The 17,460-nt window shown below is 52.8% G+C and overlaps 1 protein-coding gene across 1 annotated transcript; it reads left to right on the top strand.

Annotated features, from left to right (window-relative positions):
* The first annotated feature begins 444 nt into the window (after positions 1-444).
* RPS6KL1 (ribosomal protein S6 kinase like 1) lies at positions 445-16,546 on the top strand. The gene is made up of 11 exons (XM_053601781.1): positions 445-730; positions 2,012-2,136; positions 3,374-3,466; positions 9,441-9,488; positions 9,856-9,988; positions 10,718-11,329; positions 11,688-11,777; positions 11,942-12,024; positions 13,283-13,378; positions 13,672-13,778; positions 14,642-16,546. Exons 1-11 carry the CDS (start codon positions 580-582, stop codon positions 14,673-14,675), a joined length of 1,572 nt encoding a protein of 523 aa, XP_053457756.1. The 5' UTR covers positions 445-579; the 3' UTR covers positions 14,676-16,546.
* Positions 16,547-17,460: the final 914 nt, after the last annotated feature.

Here is a 17,460-nt window from a genome sequence, read left to right on the forward strand (position 1 = left end):
CTGTCACTGCCCCCACTTAGGAAGGATCTAGATCAATCAATGAACATACCTTTGTTTTTTTGAGACAGAGTCTCACTATGTTGCCCTCGTAGAATGCCATGGCATTACAGCTCACAGCAACCTCAAACTCTTGGGCTTAAGATATTCTCCTGCTTCAGCCTTCCAAGTAGCTGGGACTATAGGCACCTGCCACAATGCCGGGCTATTTTTCTGTTGCAGTTGTCATTGTTTTTTAGCTGGCCCAGGCCCGGTTCCAACCCACCAGCCTCGGTGCATGTGGCTGGTGCTGTAAGCACTGTGCTACAGGCACCCAGCCCAATGAACATACCTTTGGAAGCTCAGATCCCTCCAACCTTTGGAAGTGAATATTTGTCCCCCAAATATTCAGTGGAGGAAATTGGGGTGCTCCCAACTGGGGCCTCTCTAATATATTTGCTCATTCCAGATCTCAGCCTTAGGGCAGCCATGAGCCTGGTAGCCTGCGAGTGCCTACCCAGCCCCAGCCAGGAGACTGAGCCCTGCTCATGAGCACAGTCCCAGACCCACGTGTACCTGGAGCAGATTCACAACCTGGTGGCCATGGGGGCGCCTGACACGACCAAGCGTGACTACCTGGTGGATGCAGCCACACAGATCCGGCTGGCCCTGGAGCGTGATGTTAGTGAGGACTATGAAGCGGCCTTCAACCACTACCAGAATGGTGTGGACGTGCTGCTCCGCGGTGTACATGGTGAGGGCCAGGGCTGAGAAGGGATGGGGGCAGGTGGGGAAGGACCACTGCAGGGCTGGTCCTGCCATTCTTCTGTCCTGTCCTCTGTCTACACATACTGGGTGAGCAGAGCACTGTGTTGGCCTTGTAGGGCCTCTGTGGAGGACAGTAATGATAGCCAGCATTTATTAAGCAGTTCCTATATACTGGGCACCATCCTAAGGGCTTCACCCAGATTAACTCATTAGAGCCTCACAGTATTAGAAATTTCTTTATACATGGTTGCATGAAGTTCCAAGTATATGGGAACTGTTTTTTATTCCCATTTTCTGGATGAGGACACTGAGACATTGATCAGGTAAATAGCTTTTCCAAGGTTCCACAGCTATCAAATGGCAGAGCTGGGCTTTGAACAGCTTTGGCTTCAAAGGCTGTGTACTTGGCCCCCCATAGCTGACTGCCCCGGGAGCTGGGCTGGGCTCCTGCCCTGGGGAGCTTACATTCTAGGAGGGTGGGGGAAGGCGGGGAGCTGATGATGGACAGTGATAGAACCAGATAGGAAGAGGAATGAGGAGGGAGTGAAGGGAGAGAAGAGGGCCAAACTCTGCTGGCATAAGGCAGTTTCTAAAAGTTGAAACTCTTATCTGAGCCCTGGAGAGTGATGGACATGTGGTCCAGGTGAAGGCCTGGATGGTGTCCCAAAAAAGGGACTGCCATGGCCTGGTGCTGAGAGCAGAGGCCTCTCAGGCAGAGAGCAAGGCACTTCCATGCCAGAGGTGGGGCCGGTGCTGACCCTAACTGGAGATCTCTTTGGGCCTCGGAGGGCCCTGCCTCACCCTTCCTACCCTTCTGCTGCCTCCAAGCCTGGGCTTCCAGCCTATGCAATGAATTCCTTTGTCCTCTGATCCTGGTCCTGACCCTGGCCTTTTTCACCCGGGGCATCCAAGATGGAAGAGCAGTGGTCTCTGGAAGCTTCTGTCTCCTCTGAAAAAATGGACATGGGTATCCCCACCCTGTCCCTTCCCAGGGTGTGATGGTGGCCAGTGAGGTGGTGGGTACCAACTGTAAAGTGCTGTTGGCTGAGGGATGACTGTGGTTCCCAACCTCCCCTGGCCAGCTTCCTTCCTCCTCCCCTGCTGGTCTCCCACCCAGAGGAGGGGCTTGAGAACAGACATAGGGTCAGAATCTGCTGAACCAGCCTTATAAACAGGAGCTGTCCCCTGTGGAGGTCAGAGGGTAGCCCAACCCTCCAAGGCCAGTGTGTAGGGCAGGGTGGGCCCTGGTGACCCTTGTCCCCCACAGTCGACCCCAACAAGGAGCGATGTGAGGCTGTCAAGCTGAAAATTACCAAGTACCTGCGACGGGCAGAGGAGATCTTCAACTGCCACCTGCAGCGGACACTGGGCAGTGGAGCCAGCCTTGGGACGGTGAGGGGACCCTCCCCAAAGGCCTGCAGAGGGGAGGAGGGCTCTGAGAGGAGAGAGCTGAGGCCACCACACCCACAGGCCCGCCTGGGCTGCAAGGCGGGCTGGGCAGTGGGGAGTGAAAGTCAGGTTGCTGGACTGTGCCAGGGCTGCCACCCCACTCTCCTGGCCTCCTCTCTCCCACACCCTCGCGGTTCACTCATTTTCACACTCGTACTGACTGAATAACCCCCAGTCCAGTTGGGCTCCTTCACAGAGCTCTTGACATGTTTGTAAATACACACCTACCAAGCTTGCACACGATTCCATATGGTCGCCTCCATGTGTACCCACTCAGAGCCTCCAGAGCCTGCTTCTGTTGTGAACTGGCACTCAGACCCCATCACCCATGTGTGCACAGAGACTCTCCCCATATGATTTTTCCTAAGCAAGTGAGCACTCGGGAGAGGTTGAAGATGCACACACACTTATCCCAGAGGCGGGCACAGATGCACATGAGCCCTCCTGGGGCTCTTTTAAGGGCTCCTTTTAACGCCACTTCCTCTTTTAAGGGCTCCTTTTAACGCCATTTCCCCAAAGCAGGTGCTTGTCCTCAAGCCATGTTCCCTGAACCCACCTGTTCCCCTGTTGCATCTCTGCCCCCACCCTGCAGATGGGGCTTTTGAGAGGGGGCTTCTGAAGCCCCAAGAACGCACCAGGCCTTGGACAAGGGCTGAGCAGAAGTCAGATTGGCCAACCTGGACCAGTGTGGCTGCCTGCCAGTCAAGGCTAGCTTCTCTTGGGTGGTGCCTGTGGCTCAGTGGGTAGGGCGCCAGCCCCATATACTGAGGGTGGCGGGTTCGAAGCCAGCCCCAGCCAGCTAAAACAGCAGTGGCAACTGCAACAAAAATAGCCAGGTGCTGTGGTCGGCGCCTATAGTCCAAACTACTCACGAGGCTGAGGCAAGAGAATGGCTTAGCTTAAGCCCCAGAGTTGGAGGTTGCTGTGAGCTGTGACACCTCGGCACTCTAACCAGGGCAACAGAGTGAGACTCTGTCTCAAAAAAAAAAAAAAAAGTTTAGCTTCTCTGCTCTGTCTGTCCCTGTGAGGTGGGGTCTGCTATACTCCAGGCCTCCCCGAGATGGCCTCTGCCACTGCTCTCCTGGCAGCCAGAAGCCCCTGTCCTTGGCTTGGTGAGGGGCTGATGGCTGAGGAGGGCCCGGCCCTGAGGCTGCATGTGGCCTGTCTCCCTCCCCTGCAGGGTTTCAGCAGCCTGAGGCTCCGGCCCATCCGCACGCTGAGCTCAGCCCTGGAGCAGCTGAGGGGCTGTCGGGTGGTCGGGGTCCTTGAGAAGGTGAGTGAGTGGACAGTGCACTGTGGGAGGGGAGAGACAGGGTGTGGCGGGAACAGGGCTGGGGCATCTGCCCTCACTACTCCAGAAGAAAGCACAGGATCAGAGGGCAGAGCTGCTGTGCCGGGCAGTTCCCACCTCTCCCCTTCCCCATCACATATGTCCTGGAGAGGAAAACACAAAGATGACACCCCCCCTCTACACAGCCCTCCAGCTCAGACCCAGAAAACCGCTCCCAGAGAGTCCAGGCAGAAACCACCCGAGCTCTGCCCAGGCGCCCTGCCAGCCTTCGCCTCCCTACCCACTCCCCGCTTCCCACAAGCCCCCGCCCACACTCACTCCACTCACTGCAGGGCTGCAGCCAAGAGTCTCTCTCTAACATTTGCAGCTGGGAACTTCCTATGGCTGGAGTGTGCTCGTCTCCCAAAACCTGTCCAGAGAGGGCCATGCCAGCCTGTGCCGCCTCTGGGGCTTTGGCAACCCTGCCTTCCCTTGTTTCCTGTCTCAACTCTACGGTCACCCTGGACATGACCCCATCTTGCACCCTTTCCCTTAATTCAGGGCAGAAAGATAGGAGGTAACACCCCACCCTTACTTGGGGCACTGTCATTAGAGAGGTCAGAAGGGCAAACTGCCAGGTCAAATTCTCAGAGCCAGCTGTAGTCCCCTCTGCCCCAGCCCAGAGACACTCAAGTAGTCACTAAAGCAGTTCTTTCTCAAACTGGCTATTTATCAGAAACAGCTCCCTGAAAATATAAGTGCCCAGGCCTGTGGAGTCAGAATTTCTAGAGCTGAGCCTGGGAATCTGTAATTCAAAATATTTGTCCAGTGATTTTGGGGATCTAACGGCCCATAGAAAAAAAAAAAGACGGGAGAGAGAATAACTTGCAGCAGCGGGGGGGTGGGGGGGGGCACACCTTGCAATGCACAGGGCAGCCACAGGCAAGTCCCTCAGCCCTGAGCTTGGGCTTCCTTATCTGTACAGTGGCGTTAGAAATCTCCCCCACAGGGTGATCTGGGAAGTAGAATGAACTGATTTTGGGGAAAGGCCTGGCACATGGTTAAGACATTGCATACACATTTGATGGCTCTCAGTGCAAATGACAGGAGCGAGGGGGAGGCACGCAGGCTCCCATCCTTGGGCCTTGTTCCAGCTGTTTCTCCCGGACCCTGGAACAGGCCCCAGACTGTCAGCTAAGGCCCAGCCAGCTGCCATCTGCTCCAGTTCCCCTCCCACTGCCATAGTGTCAGTGGCTGCAGCCCGACCTTGGCCAGGCACAGCTGTTCCCATGGACAGGCTGAGAGGTGGGTGACAGCATTTCTCTGAGTGAGATTCCACTGAACCACAGGTGTTGATGATGAGAGGGTTTCTGAGTTGAATAGGTTTGGGAAACAAAGTTTCCTATAGGCATCTGAAGCTTTTTGGATGCAAACGTATACCAGGGGTCTCTGAGAGGGTGATCTGAGACACAGAATTCTCCATATTTGTTTAATCTCAGGAAAGCATTTCAGGAATCTAGTATTGTGAGGCCTAATGTAGATGGAAAGCCCTTCTTTCCTTTCTGGGGCACTCCTGACATCCTGCTTCCTTTTCCCATGCAAATTAGGAAAGGTATTAAGTTCCAGCCACTGGGTCCCTGCAGTCAGGCCTCAAATTTAGTCCTGGTTCCAATCCTCAGCTCTGCCCAGGCAGATCTGGGTGGGAGGGTCATAAGGCCAGCAGCAGCCCACAGGCCTGGGGAGGGAGCGAAGACTTGTGCTCAGGATGATAACCTGAGTGTCCCCAAAGGTGTTTAGTTATTAGGGTTAACTGAGCTGAGGGGGTCTCCAGGGGCTGAAGAGATGCTGGCAGGAGTGGAGGGGTTGGAAGGCAGTGGGAGATGGGTAGCCGAGGAACTAGGCAGGCAGCTGGAATACCCAAGGGGCTGTTCTCGGGGAGCCTGGGGGCTGGGGAGATATCACTGGGAGTTTGCTGAGCCTTGTCCATGAACTAGGCTCTGAGTCCAGGATGGGAAGAAAAAGGTCATCCAAGTCACTTCTTGTTTTACTTGGCTCAAACACAAGGGTATTTTAAAAAAATTCTTACCAAAATTTTAAAATGTGTAGATTTTTAATAAAAGTCCAAATTTCCTGCTTCTGTTGAAAAATTAAATCTGGAGATGCTGGGCTCACCTTCCCACCTGATGGGGGAGTGGGGGAGGGGCTGCCCACTTTGCTCACATCTCTGGCCCCTGTGGGCCTTTGAGTTTGAGAACCTGTATGAAGCTTTTGGACTTGTTTGTTGGATTCTTTTTTATTTTATTTTATTTTTTTGAGAGACAGAGCCTCAAGCTGTCGCCCTGGGTAGAGTGCTGTGGTATGACAGCTCACAGCAACCTCCAACTTCTGGGTTTGAGCGATTCTCTTGCCACAGTCTCCCAAGTAGCTGGGACTAAAGGCACCCGCCACAACGCCCGGCTATTTTTTGGTTGTAGTTGTCATTGTTGTTTGGTGGCCTGGGCTGGATTCGAACCCGCTCGCTCTGGTGTATTTGGCTGGCACTTTAGCTGCTTGAGCTACAGGCACTGAGCCTGGACTTGTTTCATGAGTGATTCCCCCTGGGATTTTGAGACTGCATCCTTTTTTTGTTTTTCTTTCTTTCTTTTCTTTCTTTTTTTTGAGACAGAGTCTCACTGTGTCACCCTCGGTAGAGTGCTATGGCATCACAGCTCACAGCAACCTCAAACTCTTGGGCTAAAGCGATTTTCTTGCCTCAGCCTCCCAAGTAGCTGGGACTACAGGTGCCCACCCAAAAACCTAGCTATTTTTTTTGTTGCAGTTGTCATTATTGTTTAGCTGGCCCAGGCTGGGATTGAACCCATTAGCCTCAGTGTATGTAGCTGGCGCTGTAACCACTGTGGTCAGGAACTGAGCCCACTTTGTGCATCTTGAAAGAGAAAAAGTTTACTGTGTTTCACCAAAACTTTAAATTGTTCTTGTGTCCCAAAGAATTCAGGGGGGTTTCTTTACAAAAAAAAGAAAAGGCCCTTTTTTTTCTTTTTTCACTTTATGGCCCTTGGTAGGGTGCTGTGATGTCACAGCTCACAGCAACGTCCAACTCCTGGGCTTCGGCGATTCTCTTGCCTCAGCCGAGTAGCAAAAATGGCCTTTTTTTTCTTTTTGCAGTTTTTGGCCGGGGCTGGGTTTGAATGTGCCACCTCTGGCATATGGGGCCAGCACCCTACCCCTTTGAGCCACAGGCACTGCCCCCAAAATGGCCTTTTTAAAAAGGTAAAAGCAGGGCGGCGTCTGTGGCTCAATGGGCAGGGCGCCGGCCCCATTTGCCGAGGGTGGCGGGTTCAAACTCGGCCCTGGCCAAACTGCAACAAAAAAATAGCCAGGCGTTCTAGTGGGAGCCTGTAGTCCCAGCTGCTCAGGATGCTGAGGTGAGAGAATCAATCGCCTAAGCCCAGGAGTTGGAGGTTGCTGTGAGCTGTGACGCCATAGCTCTCTACCAAGGGTGATAAAGTGAGACTCTGTCTCTAAAAAAAAAAAAGGTAAGAGCAAGTGCCCAGAACTGCCTTCCGATCTTTCCTACAAGGCAAGCTCAAGCTCACTTGACAGCTGAGGCATGTTGTCATTTAAATCCTCACAGTCAGTCTGGAGGGAAAGGCATTATACTGTGCTGTCCAACACAGCAGACACTAACCACACAGGACTGTAGCACTAATATTAATTAAAGGAAAGTGATCTCTGTCTCAGGTGCACCAGCCACATTTCAAAGACTCCATAGCCTCATGTGGCTTCCATATTCAACGGTGCAGATTTATATTTCCATCACGACAGAAGTTCTTTTGCACAGTACTGTGTTTTAATGGTTACTCTATAGAGACAGTGAGGTACATGGGGGGTCCAGTGACTAGATAGTGCTCTGTCCCCAAAACCACTGAGCAAAAGAAGAGATTTTTGTTTGACTGTATTAATGGGAAAATATCCCCTCTACTGCCCCTTTGAGGTATAACAAAAGAGAAAGGGATTTAAAATACAGGGATGAAAAATCCCCTGCCATCCAAACACCAAGATAATCGCTGTTAATGTCTGGGTCTAATTCTTGCTAGATAACCAGGTTGGTGTTTTTTTTTTTTTTTTTGTGGTTTTTTGGCCGGGGCTGGGTTTGAACCCGCCACCTCCGGCATATGGGACCGGCGCCCTACTCCTTGAGCCACAGGGGCCGCCCAACCAGGTTGGTTTTAATACTTATTTTTAAAACACAGTTGTTTCGATGTATGGATCAGGATTTATTTCTGACTTCCCTAATCTTCACTGCTGGTTTTCTGGACTCTAAATTAGACAACCTTGCCCAGGATAAAGTCCTGGGGAATCCCGCTTGGCAAGGGATGGTGGGGAATTATCTGGGATGTCAGGACTTGTGGGAAACTCTTTTCTCCTAAATGACTCCAGAGTTTTCTTCCTTTCTTTTTCTAACATTGCACAAGTTTGGTCAGGGAGCCAAGGCCAGGCTGGGCTTGGTCTCTGGCCACTGGAGGAGAGACCTCTGGTGGTCAGAAGGAACACCTTGCTCCTTCTGCAGGGGGTCCTGGGTGCTGGTCTAGACAATTGCCTTCATTTTACTGATGATGGGGAAACTGACACACTGAAGGGAAGGCATTTGCTAAGGTCACTGGCTGTGCCTTCAATTGCAGTTAAGTCTGCAGGGCTCTGGCATCAGACTGGCTGGATTCAAATCCTGACTCTACCACTTTTCAATAGTGGGAGTATCAGCAACATAATTGCTTTGAAATGAGTTACTGATACCTCTTACCGAGTAGGGTTGTAGAAATAAAATCAAATAAACTATGTAAGGTGCTTGGCACAGAATTAAATACTTCATAGCAATGTGGGCTTCCCCTCTGACAGCACTGATAAGAGCCATAGGGGTGATTGAGATGTGTTTTGTGGCAGGAGCAGCTGCTGCTGTACAGGGATTGTTGGCGTTAGTAGAATCTGCCTAATGACCCTCTGAAGGAGGTAACTGCTGTGACCCCGTTTTGAGTTAAAAACAGCAAGGTTCAGACAGGCCATGTGACTTGGCAGACATTCTTACAGCTTTTGCATTCACAGAGAGCTTACCCACTTATGGCTTCAACAAACCAGCAATGCAGGAAAAGTGGGCATTTTTAATTCCTGTTTGGTAGATGAGAAATCAATTCACTTGCCTGAGATCTAAACCCCGTGGCATTTCTCCTACCCTGATCCTAGGCTTCAGCCTTCATGGCCCAATATTGTGGCCTCAGGCTCTCACTATGCACCCCCCACAGCTGGCCAAGGCTCTCCCTGGGGAGTGTGTGTAGGGCAGGCCAAGGGCCAAGGAGTCCAACACCAGGTCTAGCCTCCACATGCCCCTCATCTGGGCCAGTTCCTCCACCTTCCTGCCCTCAGTGCTGCCGAGTGCTCCCTCCTCCAGCCGAGGCCCAGGTGGGTCTAGTTGGAATGGGGCTTCCTCAACCCTCTCCCACGGGCTGCATGGGGCCAGGCCCAGCACTGGCAGGGAGAGAAGGGGCACTCTTCTCAAGTGCCCCCCACTCAGGCTGAGCTTCTGGGTCACTCACCACACATGTGAGAACCACCTGCTGGATCCCTGAGTAGGGCTCTAGGGATCCAGAGCCTCTCGGAGCCCACAGTCCCATGGGGAGACAGATTAGACACAGTGTGATAAGGCTCCCTGAGGGTGAGTCCAGAGAGCAATGGACCCCAGCCTCTAATCCTCAGAAGACTTCCTGGAGGAGGCAGCACCTGAGCCATGACCCACAGGTCTCACAGGGGTGCACGAGCAGGACAGCATCAATGTCAGGCTGAGGAGGGGAGTCTGCACCGCCACTGCTTGCCCTGCCCCTGGAGTGAGTCAGCCTTGGTGGAAGAACCTGGGGGGCTATAGCTGGGGTCATGAAGCCCCAGAAGCTAGCATGTGCCGTGACCAGTGCCTCCTGGACTTTGGCAGGTGCAGCTGGTCCAGGACCCAGCAACTGGAGGGACCTTCGTGGTGAAGGCAGGTGCCACCCAGCCCCTGCCAATGTGCATTCCCTTGGGACTTTCTCTGAGCTCTTGGAAATCTCTACCCAGAACCTGCATCTGAAGCCTATGTCCCCTCCAAGTCCAAAAGCAGAGTGCTCTGCCTCAGAGGATGACCCCTCCCTTCCAGATAGACAGACAACACACACACACACACACACACACAGCCTCATCCTTGGCCAAAGGGTGGAGGACCTGGGTTCTGAGGGGGAAGCAGAGGTGAAGGCCGGGTCAGGAACTGGGGGAGGCAGCTGCTCCTCAGGGTGGCTCCCAACCCCCATCTAGATGCCCCCCAAACCACAGCCAGGATGCTCCCTAATAGTCTGTGCCCTGCCCCCTCCTAGAGCCTCCCCAGGTGCCACATGGCGAGCCGGGAGCGGCTGACCATCATCCCACATGGCATCCCCTACATGGCCAAGCTGCTGCGCTACTTTGTGAGCGAGGACTCCATCTTCCTGCACCTGGAGCATGTGCAAGGTGAGGGGGCCTAAGGAGCCCCTGCCAATTCCTTTGGGGTATCGTCACCACCTACCCCCTTAATGCTGAGCCCTGGGGAAGGATGTAGCTTGCAGCAGACATACAGCAGAGACCAGGGGACCAAGCATTTCTGGAGGCTGATGGCAGATCAGGCTGCTGTGAGCCCCTGTGTAGTGCTAAGGGGAAGGCCACATCCTGGGTAGGATGTCCACATCTAGGTGGGCCTGAGGGCATTTATGCAGCTGTCTCTGACACCTGTTTCCTCCAGTCTTGGCTCTTTTCATTTTTCTGGGCTGTGCCCATCCCTCAGGATATCCCCCACATGGGATAGTGTGACTGAAGCTATAAACACGGGAACTGGGTCTACAGCTGATACTGATGATACTGATAATTTTAAAAAATGATATACCCATCCCTGGGTCATGACATATAGTCATCACAGGTCTGTTCCTGGCTTTTAAATTTCATTATACCAGTCTCCCTAAAAAATGTATAATATGTTGAACACTGGTAAACCCTTCACCCAAACCAAGGACATTGATTAATACTTTACATCTACTTGAGGTTAAGCATCTAAGGTGTGTCAGGTCGTGGGAGGAGAGGGCACAGAAGGAGGGCCAAGACACCCAGAAGGCAGAGGGTCCATGCCTAAGAGGTGAGGCAAAAGTGGGACAGGGATCAAACTCTTCTCCCCATCCCCATGCTCACCATTCCCTCTGCATGGCCCAGGAGGCACTCTCTGGTCCCACCTGCTCTCCCAGGCGCACCACAGACATTCTGGGCTCAGGCCCGGTTCCACTCAGGAAAGGATGAAAGTTCAGCTCAACTCCAACCTCAGCCTTCTAACTCCAGCACGGCTCCCCCTGGGCCACACCCCCAGGCAGGACAGAATCTCCCTGGAGCATCCGTGGACTTCTCAGAGCCTGCCCCCAGCCAAGGAGGCCCCATCCATCAGACCTAAGAGAGAGGCGGAAGGTGAACCAACAGCCAGGACCAGCACTTCCTGCTCCTTGGGCCTTCCAAAGGCCTCTCGTGGTCACCTGCACCTTCAAGCCAGGCGGGCAGGCCAAAGCTCAGACCCTAAGCCCCCTTGGGGGCTTCCTTGGGTTCGTGAGGGGGCCGACCGGGTATTGGGAGGCTGTGGTCAAGGCAGGATTCAGAGCCACCTGTCAATGTCAGTGAATGGGGCCAGCGAGGGGTGTGGCAGGACTGCCTGGAAGGTGAGGGAGGAGCAGGTGAAGCAGTGGGCAGCTGAGATGCTTGTGGCTCTGGAGGCGCTGCACGAGCAGGGGGTGCTGTGCCAAGACCTCAACCCCCGGAACCTGCTCCTGGACAAGGCAGGTAGGTGCCCTGCCCTACCCCTCAAGTGGGACACCTTAATGCCTCCAGATAGAGAACGAGAGCTCCCCCAAACCAAGGGATCCCTGAGGTTGTCTGCTTCTCCTGTCCCCATCTAACCTACTATCCAAGGCAGAGCTTGAAAACAAGCCCTTTCTCCCCCACGAGCCCAGGGCAGCATCTCCTAGGAGTACCCCATGGTCTCTGGCCCTCAGGGGGCTATGCCCAGAGGAAACCGCCCAGCACACCATTGGCTTCTGCTGGGAAAGCCCTGGGACCCCCTTACCCATGCCAGCTGCACAGTGCTGGCTACCCTCAAATTTTTGTCCCACTTATTCCTCCCTATATACTGGATGAGAAGGTCACATCCGGCTTACGTATTTTGGCCAGTGGTCAGAAGTGGAGCCCCAGTGCTGCAGGGAGGCTGCGGACAACCTGTACAGTGCCCCAGGCAAGAAGCAGGGAGGGTCAGGGTGGCCCTGGATCTTGGGTGCCTTTGTGTGAGTTGAGCCTGGGGCCTGCAGATGACAGAGGGAGTGGGTGGTGTCTGGGTAGGAAGAGAATGGAGAGGACCCTCTGGGGTGAGGCCTGATCATGTGTGTTCTTGTTCTGCAGAAGTGGGTGGGATTTCTGAGCTGACTGAGGCCTGTGACTGGTGGAGCTTTGGGTCTCTGCTGTATGAACTGCTGACAGGAACGGTGAGTAGCTGAAGGAGGTGTAGAGCCCTGGTGGGTGCCACTGACTGGGGGAAGGGCAGGGCTCAGGCTATCCAACCAGTGTCTGGGCAGAGGCCGCCTGGTTCTCTAAGACCTGGCCATTGGGCTGGGTGCCCTCCCAGTACAGCCATCCCTGACCATGGATATACTTAGCACCCCCACCACACTAGGGGCTATAGCTAATGAGACTATCAACTTAGATGAGTAAGCTGAGTTGGGATGGTCAGGGAAGATTTCTAGGAAAGCCTGGGCCTAGGTTTGAAGGGAGTGTAAAATTTGACACAGCTCTTCTTCCCTGGGAGGCTGCTGGATCCTTCCCTGGACCTCATTTCCCCACTGCCCACTGACCCATGACCTCTGGGGCTATAACTCCTAGACCTTAGCTCCAGGGCGGGAGAGATGGACTCTTCTATCAAGGCCAGCAGCCACCTCATGCAACGTGGGTCAATGCAGAACTCAATTCCTCCAGCAAACACTCCCGCATAGGATGATGGCCCTGCCCTAGGTCTTCCCTGACTCTCTCCGACACCCCCACAAGCTCATAGGAAACCATTTCAGTTAGGCAGCAAGGGAGTGCCACACTGCATTTGAGCAGGAAACAGCCAGAATGGATGCAGTGTGACCTGAAGTCCAGATCTGGCCAGTCCTTCCTGGCTCCCTCCTGCTTTTGTCCCACAGCCCAGGGCTTCCGAGAGCCCTGGCTGTAAATAACCCAGAGTGGCTCTCTGCTCCTGGTCTAGCATGACCCCTCCAGCCCACAGTTCCTGGCCTTCTTGGGAGTTCCTTGAAGCTCATACTTACTTCCAGACTCTCCAAAGCTACACCTTTCTGGGGTGTGGAGAGGTCCTACTCTCTTTTGGTGCCACACCCCTGCTTTGGCACTGATGATAGCATTCCATGGCCTGCTGTCCAGTGAGTAACTATGGAGATTTTTTTCTATAAGGAGAAAAGTTCCAGTGCTACTTCCAATAGAGTACCTGCCTTAACTGAAACCCAGGATAGATACTTTTAAGTTGGGAGCTGGACAGACCTGGGTTCAAACCCTGACCTCACCCAAGTTCCTTTGCCTGAGTCTGCTTCCCATCTTTAATGGCTAACGTGCCAGGCGTTTATAAGGAGATGCAAAGCACAAGGCGATGGTCATTATCCCCATGGGATGTGACGGGGGCAGGGGGGCGAGGCTGGGATATAGACTTTCTTGGGGATGTCTCTTCAGAGGCCCTTCCCTGTGTCTTCCCAGGCATTGTCCTGGAGCCACCCCTCAGGAATCCAGGCCCATACCCAGCTCCAGCTGCCGGAGTGGCTCAGTCGTCCAGCAGCCTCCCTGCTGACTGAGGTGAGATGGAGCCTGGCCTAGAGGAGGCAGCTGCTTGGCCTAACGGTAGGGGGTGAGGGGCAAACTGGTTGTGAACTATGTATGTTTCATACTTATTGTCCTATGTGGGTGCAGGAAGGGCATAAGAACAGGAAATTTCTGTGTGGTGGTAGCCAAACACCACCATGTCCCCTATAGTAAAACTGGGCCGGTCGGGCTGGTATGGAGCAAGCCCCCTAGGAGCCATGGTGATGGGTGGGTGTCCCTGGAATGAGGAAGGCCTGCCCAGAGAACTACCAGGCCTCTCTCTACAGCTGCTGCAGTTTGATCCGAACCGGCGCCTGGGTGCTGGAGATGGCGGTGTCAGCAAGCTCAAGTCCCACCCCTTTTTCAGAACTATACAGTGGAGCAAACTGGTGGGGTAAGAGGTGCTGAACCAGTGATGGGAAGCAACTGGTCTGGGTCTCCTCTCTTCTCTCTGCCTGTCACTCAGAGTGGCTTTGATCAATGGGCTTCAGGTGAAGAATGTAGGCCAGCTGCCTTTCCTGCTCAGCTCCCCCTAGGCCTCAGTGATTACTGCCACTGGCTAGGAAGGGCCACCTCCCCCAGAAATGGAGGAATGGCAGTGAGGCTCACCCTGCTCAGCAGCCCACACCTTCCACCCATCAGTCAACAGACACCTGTTGGGCGCATGCCTTGTACCTTCAACATGGACCTACCACATTAAAGTGTGCCTTCTGTGGCGTTGGCTCTGAACTGCTGACCACCTGCTGAGCCTTCCCGAGGTTTTGTGACTCGGTATCATGTTGTGCCCTATTTGGACCATCTCTGGAGACTCATCTCAGGATAGTGATCCACTGTTTCAGAGGATCCAAACCAGGCTGTCCTGGCTGGTTATCTTAGTAATGCAACTAGTGGGCCTCTTCCACCAGAAGCTGTTCCACAGGGGGTGGAGAGGCTGGGAAGGAACCCCAGACCCCACTCCTGACTAGGTCCTCTGTCTTGTGATTTCAGACTTTGGACAGTAAAAAGAATGGTGGGGAGAGAACAGGAGAGGGGAGGTAGGGTAGAGGGAGGGAATGCACAGCTCTGCCACTAAGAATAAGTTTGAAAACAGAATAAAGAATTTTTTCCCCCGGTGGCCCACCTGTGTGTGTGTGTTGGGGAGACTGCTCCAGGGGTCTGAGAGGACACAGCTATTCAGCCGAGGCTGAAGCAGCTAAGACTCATGCCCATTAGGATTCCCTCCTCAGGCAACTGTTCTGCTTACATTCTGCACTTTAGTCTCAAGGCTCCACTAAATCATCGCGCACTGTGACTTCATACCCTTTTGGAATAAGAAACCACAAAACACATGGAATGGTTACCCACGCTCTTAGCCAGAAGAAAGATGTTTTGAGCTCTGAAGAACTGGTGTGAGTGGTTACCCTAATCTCCCCCAGCTTTCGGGGCTCCTCTCCAGTCTCACCTATCACTCACTAGGGTATGACACTGAGAAACTTCCACTACTGCCTCTAGATTCTTTCCTGTCACTCTGTCACCACCAGGTGGCACCTCTGGCTCTGAAGGCCCAGGTCTCTGGCTAGAGACTTGCACCCCGGGGATAATGCCTCAGGTCTACTCTGGGGGCACAGAGCGTGTGAGAAAGCACAGCCTATGTGTGATTCTTTGTGGTCCATGTCCTGGCTTTCCCTGGGATTTGCCTGTCCCCCCAGTATAGTTTGCTCTTGCCTGTGGCATCCCTGGTTCATTAATGTGATGAGCAGCCTATAGTTAGGGCAGTTTGGAAGGCACTGCCAGAGAAGCTCCACCAAAGTCAAGAATGACCTTGGAGCCTGCTAGGAGGTAAGAAGCAGGACTGGAGGTGAGTGGCATCCCCATCCCCAACTCCTGCCCCTACAGAGTATCCCTACCCTTCAGGGGAAGCGAGGGGGTGGGGGCTGGGACTGAGCTCTATGGAAAATAGGAAGAGAAGCCTGAAAGAGGGTCAAGGTACCTCAGGGGCATACTACTATACTCCTCAAATTAACACCTTGAAATAGACACAGCTCCTGAGAAAAGTAAAGCTGTGAGAGGCTAAAGATACAACCTAGTCAGAGCCTGTAAGCAGATTCACAAGCTGGTGTTCCTTTAGGTACACCCCGCAATTCAGGCCAGACCACGTCCAACCACTGCTTCAAGTGCACGTCCCTCCTGGGCTTTCTGGGCCTCATCCATCCAGCACACACTGCACATCAGGACTGTTAGGCCCCGAGCTCAGAACACTGTGGTCCCAGCACTGATGGGACTTACAGTCAACTAACCTTTTGGGAAAAAAAAAACGGGACAAATAATATCTACTCTAAGTTTACTAGAGAAATTAACGCTTCTAACACCAAGCCCTGGACCTAACATACAATCCTGAAGTTCTTACTTTCATCGAACCTAATTCTTTTTTCTACCCACAAGTTTTAGTTCTACCCTCTGGGACTCACTTCCTTCCCACGACAGACCTTCAGTGAGGGATCAGCAGATAGCAACTACAGCTGTGTTTCAACTGGAAAGCCATCATGACTGTTACTTGGAGTCAGTCTAGGTTAGCCACCAACCCTGTCCAATCACCCTCCCAGACCACTGCCCTTAGGCGACAATCTACCCTCATTTGTTTATATAGACTTTGAGTATCTTGATACACACATAGCAGTCAAATTTAAATTAAATTATGAGATGCCCCCAACACCTCCCCAACCTATTCCAAAAATAAAGCAAGCCCCCCACCACAAAAAATGCAAATGTCTGCTGGTGTTTTAGAGGAGCTTCACCAAGGTGGGGACCCCAATTTCTCTTCAAGAGTATGGCTTAAAAGGCTCAAGGGGCTCACTGGAAGGAAGCAAGGGACTAAGACAATTAATGCCCTTTTTTTTTTTCTTAAGACAAGAGACTCAAGCTGTCACCCTGGGTAGCGTGCCATGCCATCACAGCTCACAGCAACCTCCAACTCCTGGGCTCAAGCGATTCTCCTGCCTCCGCCTCCCAAGTAGCTGGGACTACAGGTGCCCGCCACAACGCCCGGCTATTTTTTGGTTGCAGCTGTCGTTGTTTGGCAGGCCCAGGTTGGATTCGAACCCGCCAGCTCAGGTGTATGTGGCTGGCACCTTAGCCACTTGAGCCACAGGTGCTGAGCCAATTATGCCTTTCTGACTGGCAATCAGGGTTCTACCTGTCAAATTAATACCTCAGGTTAACTTACTTCAAAAGTATGGGGGCTCGGCGCCCATAGCACAGTGGTTATTGTGCCAGTCACATACACTGAGGGTGGTGGGTTCGAACCCAGCCTGGCCCAGTTAAACGACAACTACAACAAAAAATGGCTGGGTGTTGCAGCAGGCGCCTGTAGTCCCAGCTACCTGGGAGGCTGAGGCAAGATAATCGCTTAGGCCCAAGAGTTTGAGGTTGCTGTGAACTGTGATTAACACAGCACTTTACCAAAGGTGACATAGTGAGAGGCTGTCTCAAAAAAAAAAAAAAAAAAAAAGTATGGGACATCTCAGGATAAGGGATGGGACATTATTTTGCTTTTCATGGGACATTATGTGGCTTTCAATGTGCTAATGAAAACCATCTGGTGGCAGGAGCCCAGTGGCTCACACCTATAATTCTAGCACTCCAGGAGGTGAAGGTGGGTGGACTGCCTGAGCTCACGGGTTCAAGACCAGCCTGAGCAAGAGCGAGACCCCCATCTCTAAAAAAAATTTAAAAAACTGAAACAAGAGGATTGTTTGAGCTCCAGAGTTTGAGGTTATGAAGCCACAGCACTCTACCGAGGGCTACAAAGTAAGACTCTGTCTCAAAACAAACAAAAAAAAACCCAACCATCTAGAACAGGCATCCTCAAACTTTTTAAACAGGGGGCCAATTGACTGTGCCTCAGACCGTTGGAGGGCGGGACTATAGTTTAAACAAAAACTATGAACAAATTCCTATGTACACTGCACATACCTATTTTGAAGTAAAAAACAAAACGGGAACAAATACAATTCACACCACTTCATGTGGCCCGCAGGCCGCAGTTTGAGGACACCTGGTCTAGAACAATGGTGCTGGGGGACTTATAGAAGCTCAGT

This window comes from Nycticebus coucang, chromosome 9, assembly GCF_027406575.1.
Source record: "Nycticebus coucang isolate mNycCou1 chromosome 9, mNycCou1.pri, whole genome shotgun sequence".
NCBI classification, from domain to species: domain Eukaryota; kingdom Metazoa; phylum Chordata; class Mammalia; order Primates; family Lorisidae; genus Nycticebus; species Nycticebus coucang.